Below are 9,176 nucleotides of genomic sequence, written 5' to 3'. Positions count from 1 at the left end.
AATACCTGTATTGTTACATTAAATAATTTTTTGGGTAATTTGCAAAAATTTTATAAAATATGACCTTGTCATAAAAGAATTATTTGGAGATATTTTATTACCAACTGTTGCCAACGTTTGGTTACAGTCACGTCATTCAATCTCCGTGAATACACGTCAACGTCATCTTTTCCGATCCTTTGGAATGTTTAAAATAGGATAAATCCAATAGTTTCGTTTATGTTTTACTTGTTTTTATCGTAAATAAGACCCAACAACCATGGTAAGAAAACCAAATAAATTCGCGCATAATTAAATTAAACATTTGCTCTCTAATTGTTTTGTTATATGGTACCCTCTGGTAAATCGTGTTTGTGTTTTTTTAGGTGTTAATAGCTGCGGCGGTGTGTACAAAAGCTGGAAAAAGTAAGTATTTGTGTAATATGTAATACTTTTTCTATAAAACTATGTGTTTTAGCAATTGTCTCAAGGCAATTTGTAGAAATGACTAAAGCTCGCATTGAGGGGCTTTTAGCTGCATTTCCAAAACTTATTCCTGCTGGAACACAACATACTTTCGTCGAAACTGATTCAGTTCGATATGTTTATCAACCTATGGAAAGATTGTACATGGTTTTAATCACAACTCGAGCCAGTAATATTTTAGAAGATTTAGAAACACTGAGATTATTTGCTAGGGTGGTACGAACGATTAAAAAAGCTTTTTTTCAAGTTATCTCGCATAATTATCGTTGTTTTAGATACCTGAGTATTGCCGTTCATTAGAAGAAAATGAAATAGCGGAAAATGCCTTTAATATTATATTTGCGTTCGACGAGATTGTCGCTTTGGGTTATAGGGAGAGTGTCAATTTATCTCAAATACGAACTTTCGTCGAAATGGATTCTCATGAGGAAAAAGTTCATCTTGCCGTTAGAATGGTACATATTTGATTATAATTGTTATGGAACAGTGCATAAGCCATTTTGGGGGGTGAAAAATTCCAAGTCAGGGTGAAAATAGTTAGCCAGTAGAGTAAAACCTCCAAAGGCTTTGATGTTTTCTCAGCCCAAACTTTTTTTTTATGATCTTTTATATTTTTTCCTTATCTTGACGTTTGTTTGCTTAGTTTTTCAGTTATAACTCAAGAACCATTAATGATTTCTCATTTCATTCTTTAGCAAAATTGTAGCTGAGGCTTAAATAAATAATTTTTATTAATATATCCATGTAACAAATTAAGTTGGACTAATTTTATCAAATGAAATCTTCAAAAAATTGTCAAATTATTTTGAAAAAAACAAATTCTCTTTGAAAAATAACGTCTTTACTTGAGTTTACGAATTGTAACTATAAAAAAGTATTGATTTTATGGAAATTATTAACAAAAATTAAGGAAGAACAAAATTTATTTGTTCATAAACATTGCTCTAGACTTTTCAATGGTGATTATTCTTGGCTAGTGTCATCGCTATTGCAATCATCACTGTCATCAGTTTTTAAGCCACACATAATGTCAATTTCTGACTCCACTGCTGGCTCTACTGCACCTTCTGAAAATTCTTCATCATCAAGATCATCCATGTCTTCGAACACATGCCTACCTCATTTCAAGTGGCATAGTAACTTGATGATAGCGTTTGGTTTTTCCATCAAATTAGGTGGCCAATTATCTGCTGAAGTAGTCCAGATGATGATATAAATAATAAATTTTCAAGGACATTTGGACGCCAATTTTCGAGAACGATGTTAACCTGTTAACCTTCTATTACTTCTTTGATTGCCTTCCAAGCATCCAATTCAGCGTCAATCAAAACATTGTTGAATGCGTCACTTTTAATTAGCTTTCGTATATCTGGACCATTTAGTACGCCTCATGGAAAAAATGAATTTATTGCGATACAAAATATGTTTGTAAAAATTGGAATTTTCCACGAAATTGAAAAAATGATAATGTTATTATAACTACTTTTTTTAATTTTACTTTTGCTGAGTCTCTGGTAAATTAATTTCAAGTACAAGAAAACTGTATTTCTTTTGGCGACAGTTTTGATGAAATTCTTATCAATTCTAAGTTTAATATGCAGTGAAGGCAGCAATATCTTCTCTTTCAGTACCAGATATTCACGAATAATATTAGCCATTTCTAACCTGCTCTCTGTGTCCCAATCGCACAAAAAGCACATACAGTAAAACCTTGTTTAGCGCGGTAAATGCGTTCCTGAAGATAAGAGCGCTAAACGAAATAGATTTCATTTTTACACATAGTATATATATGGAAATATGCGGCCAAAACTAAACAAATTTTGCTTTAATTTTAAACTGTAATACTAGTAATTTGCATTTTATATAACACAAACTTTTGCATAAATATATATAAAGTTTGTATTTGTGATGATGAATGTCTTGGTTCTTTTGTTATTGTTGATTTTTTGGCGAAGAAATCGTCTAGAATCATTTGTCGCTTTCTTTTTCTTTCATTAAGCAAATGTCGGTGGTAGGCGATCGCATCCAAAATTCCTCTTCTTACTTTTACACTCCTGTCAAAATTTGGGTCATTAGCTATAATTTGATCTACTTCGGTTATCGTTTCTAAACTTTTTTAAGAAAATCTGCAGTAACTTCTTTTAGTTCATCGTCTTCAGAACCACTATTTTCGCCTTCTTCAATTCCTTGTTCTGCCAGTTCCTGAAGGTCGTCGTTGGTAAGACCTTCACCAGAAACCTGCAGTAGCCCCTCAATACCCTGCTCATCTACATCTCGAAGTCTTTATATCTTTATCTCCACCTTCTGTTTTATCAATAGGTTGTTTAAATGTACAGTCATGTTCACGGGAAATGCACACTCAAGGTCAAGCGCTGTTGTGATATCCGACATGCCGCTGGCTAAACGGGCTGAGCCGAGCGCACACGAAGCTCGTGGCTCGTGGGCGTTCGGCTCAACCAGATATTCGCATATGCGTAGCAATTCAATGGATTGTGACCGTCGCCAGGTTTAGTCCAAATTAGTGGTGGAACGGATACATTTTTTAAAATCCGACCGGATAGTTTCCAAACATCCGGCTTTGGCCGGATATTAAAAACCTATTACTTAGTACTCCACCATTCACAGGAATTAGTATCTCTTTTAGGTGTTGGACACTGCAAATAATCAAGTCCAACCCGAATAGGACTTTTTTCATTAAATACAACTTTATTTATATCAGGTTTATCATTAGCAACCTCATTGTAACAATCCCAATACGATATATAAAATCTCTTGTTGCAGTTTCGTCTAATTTTCTTCTCTTCGCTTATAATTCATCATCACATTCATTACTAACAGAACTGCCGCTGTTATCACTTTCGATTATTAATTAAAGTATCCTCTTTTTAATGCAAAAACCCGTTTTGAAAAATCACTTTTAGTTCTTAAGAAATAAATTTTTGAAATAATCGACAATTGTTTCGAATTTTGCAATTTCCGCCAATTAAGTTTCAAAAATTCGTATAAAATCAATTTCTTGGAATATGAGTCTGAAAATTTGTCAAAGTGGTAATAAGAGTGTCCTCTTGCCAATGAACCAACCCGTTTTGAAAAATAACTTTTAGTTTTTGAGAAAACAATATTTGAAGTTTTGATAAAATTTTCGATGTTGCAATTTTCATCGATAATTTTCAAAATTCGCTATAAAATTCATTTTTTGAAGGATCCTTGTGGAAATACCGTCAATTATTAATTAAAGTATCCTCTTTTTAATGCAACAAGCCGTTTTGACAAATCACTTTTAGTTTTTGAGAAATAAATTTTTGAAGTGATCGACAATTTTTTCGAATTTTGCAATATTCGCCGATTAAGTTTTAAAAATTCGTATAAAATCCATTTCTTGGAATACGAGTATGAAAATTTCCCAAAGTGTTAATAAGAGTGTCCTCTTTCCAATGAACTCACACGTTTTGAAAAATAACTTTTCGTTTTTGGGAAAACAATATTTGAAGTTTCGATAACATTTTCGATGTTGCAATTTTCATCGATAATTTTCAAAATTCGCTATAAAATTAATTATTTGAAGGATCCTTTTGGAAATATCACCAATTATTAATTAAAGTATACTCTTTTTTATGCAACAAGCCGTTTTGAAAAATCGCTTTTAGTTTTTGAGAAAAAAATTTTTGGAATGATCGAGAATTTTTTCGAATTTTCAATATTCACCGATTAAGTTTTAAAAATTCGTATAAAATCTATTTCTTGGAATATGAGTATGAAAATTTCCCAAAGTGTTAATAAGAGTGTCCTCTTTCCAATGAACTCACACGTTTTGAAAAATAATTTTTAGTTTTTGAGAAAACAATATTTGAAGTTTTGCTAACATTTTCGATGTTGCAATTTTTATCGATAATTTTCAAAATTCGCTATAAAATTAATTATTTGAAGGATCCTTTTGGAAATATCACCAATTATTAATTAAAGTATACTCTTTTTTATGCAACAAGCCGTTTTGAAAAATCGCTTTTAGTTTTTGAGAAATAAATTTTTGAAATGATCGAGAATTTTTTCGAATTTTCAATATTCACCGATTAAGTTTTAAAAATTCGTATAAAATCCATTTCTTGGAATATGAGTATGAAAATTTCCCAAAGTGTTAATAAGAGTGTCCTCTTTCCAATGAACTCACACGTTTTGAAAAATAATTTTTAGTTTTTGAGAAAACAATATTTGCAGTTTTGCTAACATTTTCGATGTTGCAATTTTTATCGATAATTTTCAAAAGTCGCTATAAAATTTATTTCATGAAGGACCCTTGTGGAAATATTACCAATTATTAATTAAAGTATCCTCTTTTTAATGCAACAAGCCGTTTTGAAAAATTACCTTTAGTTTTTGAGAAATAAATTTTTGAAATGATCGAGAATTTTTTCGAATTTTCAATATTTACCGATTAAGTTTTAAAAATTCGTATAAAATCCATTTCTTGGAATATGAGTATGAAAATTTCCCAAAGTGTTAATAAAAGTGTCCTCTTTCTAATGAACCAACTCGTTTTGAAAAATAACTTTTCGTTTTTGAGAAAACAATATTTGAAGTTTTGATAACATTTTCGATGTTGCAATTTTCATCGATAATTTTCTAAATTCGCTATAAAATTCATTTTTTGAAGGATCCTTGTGGAAATACCGTCAATTATTAATTAAAGTATCCTCTTTTTAATGCAACAAGCCGTTTTGACAAATCACTTTTAGTTTTTGAGAAATAAATTTTTGAAGTGAACGACAATTTTTTCGAATTTTCAATATTCACCGATTAAGTTTTAAAAATTCGTATAAAATCCATTTCTTGGAATAGGAGTATGAAAATTTCCTAAAGTGTTAATAAAAGTGTCCTCTTTCCAATGAACCAACCCGTTTTGAAAAATAACTTTTAGTTTTTGAGAAAACAATATTTGAAGTTTTGCTAACATTTTCGATGTTGCAATTTTCATCGATAACTTTCAAAATTCGCTATAAAATTAATTATTTGAAGGATCCTTTTGGAAATATCACCAATTATTAATTAAAGTATACTCTTTTTTATGCAACAAGCCGTTTTGAAAAATCGCTTTTAGTTTTTGAGAAATAAATTTTTGAAGTGATCGACAATTTTTTCGAAGTTTGCAATATTCACCGATTAAGTTTTAAAAATTCGTATAAAATCCATTTCTTGGAATATGAGTATGAAAATTTCCCAAAGTGTTAATAAGAGTGTTCTCTTTCCAATGAACCAACCCGTTTTGAAAAATAACTTTTAGTTTTTGAGAAAACAATATTTGCAGTTTTGCTAACATTTTCGATGTTGCATTTTTTATCGATAATTTTCAAAAGTCGCTATAAAATTTATTTCATGAAGGATCCTTGTGGAAATATCACCAACTATTAATTAAAGTATGCTCTTTTTTATGCAACAAGCCGTTTTGAAAAATCGCTTTTAATTCTTGAGAAATAAATTTTTGAAATAATCGACAATTATTAATTAAAGTATCCTCTTTTTAGAGTTTCTTCGTGAGCTAAATCAGCATCAAAAAAGTTCATTTTGTATCTTGGATCTTCTATTTTTCCAATCCATTAGACGATTGTAACAACTTTTACACACTATATTTGGCACCTTATTTTTGTTCACTATAACTTTGTGGTTGAAGTACCCGTATATTTGAACAAAATTAGCACTGAATATTCGCTTTTTTTCATATTTTGGTACATATTTACCACAGCAATAGCAAAAGCTATTTATATCTGGCTTGCACACTTCCATTTTTCGCATTGAATTGAATGTTTATGCCCATATATAAGTTATACGTTTCGGCTGAGAACGTCAAACCCTTTTGAGGTTTTATTATACTGGCCAAGTACTTCTACGCACTTGGAATTTCTCAGACAATGACCCCCAAAATGTTTATAATTATGATGACAAGAATATAAGGGGTTAATTAATTTTTTGTGTGTTCTTAGACACAAGAAAGAGAAGCAAAGAACAAAATGAGGGAAAAAGCTAAAGAATTACAGCGCCAAAAAATGGAAGCGAATAAACGTGGGGGGAAAGGTGGGTTTTCTAGTAGCACAGGATTTGGTAATTCAACCGGTTATAATCCAACTCCAGTCGTTGGTGATGTATCTAATATAAGCAACGATATTAAACCACCGTCTTACACTGTACAGTATGTATTAAAGTCATCATTTTAATTTGTCGTCGTATTTCAAGTAATATTTAATGATAAAATAATATCATTATAGAAAAACTACTGCTCCAGCACGTGGTATGAAACTAGGTGGAAAATCGAGAGATGTAGAATCATTTGTTGATCAATTAAAATCAGAAGGAGAAAACGTTCACACTCCAGTATTAAATAATGTAGCGCAACCCGGACATAAAGCTCCAGCTATAAAACAAGAAATGGATGGGGTTCATTTAAGATCGGAAGAGAAATTAGTCGTTCGGATGGGCCGCGATGGTGGGGTGCAATCTTTCGAATTACTTGGATTGATTACTTTGCACATCGGTAACGAGCAATGGGGACGTATTCGCGTTAAATTGGATAATTCTGATAACAGAGGGGTGCAATTGCAAACGCATCCTAACGTTGATAGAGAACTCTTTAAAATGAGATCATTGGTAACTCATTAATTAAAAAAAAATAACTTTTTTGAATAAAATTAACACAATTTTTAGATTGGATTAAAAAATCCTGCAAAACCATTTCCATTGAATACAGATGTAGGCGTGTTAAAATGGAGATTACAAAGTACCGAAGAAAGTTTTGTTCCGCTTTTGATTAATTGTTGGCCTTCAGAAACTGGAGATGGAGGTTGCGATGTTAACATCGAATATGAATTAACTCATACTGATTTGGAATTGTCTGATGTTAACATTTATATTCCACTTCCGTAAGTTGACGATTAAAAAGAAAATAAAATAATAAGTTATTGAATATTTTGTGTTTTTAGTATGGGAAGTAAACCGGTAGTGTCAGAGTGCGAGGGAAATTATACGCACGAAGCAAAAAGAAATCAACTGATTTGGTCATTAGCCTTAATTGATTCAAGTACTAAAAATGGTTCGTTAGAATTTTCCGTGCCGAAATCGACTCCAAACGATTTCTTTCCGTTAACGATAAACTTTACTTCTAAGAGTACATATGCTAAAATTAAGGTGGAAATAATAATTTTTTTGTATTTATTTCTTAATTATGTCTTAATTTTTTTTTATAGGTAACAGATGTATTATTTGTGGATGATGATTCGCCGGTTAATCACAACGTGGAAACGGTTCTCTTCCCAGACAAATATGAAATTGTTTAACATTAGTTACTATAGCGCACTAACAATTATTACAGATAAACAACAGCTATTATTATTGTATTTGTTGCTTTTTGTACAAATAATATTAATGAGGAAAGAAAATTGTTTCACATCATGTTATTATTTTTTCAAATGTAGCGAAATAAATCATTTTGCTTGGTCAAATATCGCTGTTTATTGCCAATTATGAATTTAACATCTAAACGTTCCTAATTTACTTTTGATGTTCTTTGAATGGATTTTGTACAAAAGGCAGCGTTTTAGTATACTGTTGATTACTTAAAGTTTATTTTTTTTTCAATTTCAATTCTACATAAATATTTAACGTTTTATATACATTTGTACATAATGATATAACTAAAATAGTTGTAGTAATAAGGTGCATATATGATATCACATACAAAAATTTTTTTGGTGTATTGATGACATTTTATTCAGCTCAAATGTTGAGAAATTTTCTTTTGATTCAATCTTAATAAAGTGTGCAACCTCTTTATTTTTCCTATTAATAAAATTTTATTCTTGATCTGTTTGAAATAGTTTAAAGAAAAATTAATTTATTATAAAGAAAAATTCAGAGATTCTCATCAGTTTTATGATACTCCTCCCAAGAGAACTAGTTAAGAGTTGTTAGGGTCTGCAAATCTTACACATCCGTTCGAAATTAAATCAAAAAATTAATTTCTTTGTATTAAGAGTCTTGATAAGGCATCATACATTGTTCGCGTTGCTTTATGGCTATCATGCTACCCATCTATTTCAAGATCACTTGTTAAGAGTACCATAATCTCAACTGCTGCCTATGTTGCTACATACTAAGTGCCTTGCTGCAATACCAAAATGTGGACAAAGTAATCCAGAAGATCACTGTTCTAGTCTAAATTAAAACGCAACCTTTTTTCTATTTATAGTCTAAAATCCAATCAACCTTTTTGTGATAAACGTAATTTTCTATATACTCTTATACCCTCTGTATACTTTCTGATGATTCTGTTAATTCCACACTTATTATTGAATTCTGGAGACTTAGCAGAGTAATTCCCGACTTTTTCTTCTAGCTTAGATTTCTGTCGGTATTGTTTCTGTTTTTTCATACAGTTACCAGGCTAATTCTAATTGTTTTTGCAGTTTCTAATAGGTCAGATTAATTCTGGACATTTAGTTTGGTGTCTTACTAGTGTCATTCAAGAGTTATGCATAAAGTCTAGAGTCTTGCTGGCTTCATTTTAGACTTCTTGTAGTCTAGAAGCTGGCTTAATTTTAGACTTTTTGTAGTCTAGAATACTATAGAACATAATTCCTAGCTTTTTCTTATGAACAGGACATTTCCTTGTAGTTGGATTTGCTGATTTGTGTCTAGTCGCTGTAACTCCAGATTTGCTTTTGAAG

General features: G+C 30.8%; 1 protein-coding gene across 1 annotated transcript; it reads left to right on the top strand.

Moving 5' to 3' along the window:
• The first annotated feature begins 131 nt into the window (after nt 1–131).
• Nucleotides 132–8,283, top strand: deltaCO (coatomer subunit delta). Its single transcript, XM_023056682.2, has 9 exons — nt 132–262; nt 366–405; nt 458–681; nt 741–920; nt 6,441–6,646; nt 6,723–7,101; nt 7,159–7,373; nt 7,434–7,638; nt 7,698–8,283. The coding sequence occupies exons 1-9, from the start codon at nt 260–262 to the stop codon at nt 7,785–7,787; spliced, it is 1,542 nt and encodes a 513-aa protein (XP_022912450.1). The 5' UTR covers nt 132–259; the 3' UTR covers nt 7,788–8,283.
• The last annotated feature ends 893 nt before the right edge of the window (nt 8,284–9,176 follow it).

This window comes from Onthophagus taurus, chromosome 1, assembly GCF_036711975.1.
Source record: "Onthophagus taurus isolate NC chromosome 1, IU_Otau_3.0, whole genome shotgun sequence".
Classification (NCBI taxonomy): domain Eukaryota; kingdom Metazoa; phylum Arthropoda; class Insecta; order Coleoptera; family Scarabaeidae; genus Onthophagus; species Onthophagus taurus.
This window is presented reverse-complemented; position numbering and strand designations above follow the sequence as displayed.

Coding starts and splice junctions, on each gene's coding strand:
- deltaCO (XM_023056682.2), top strand. Junction 406..457: donor GTGTACAAAAGCTGGAAAAA/GTAAGTATTTGT, acceptor TATGTGTTTTAG/CAATTGTCTCAAGGCAATTT. Junction 921..6,440: donor TTCATCTTGCCGTTAGAATG/GTACATATTTGA, acceptor GTGTGTTCTTAG/ACACAAGAAAGAGAAGCAAA.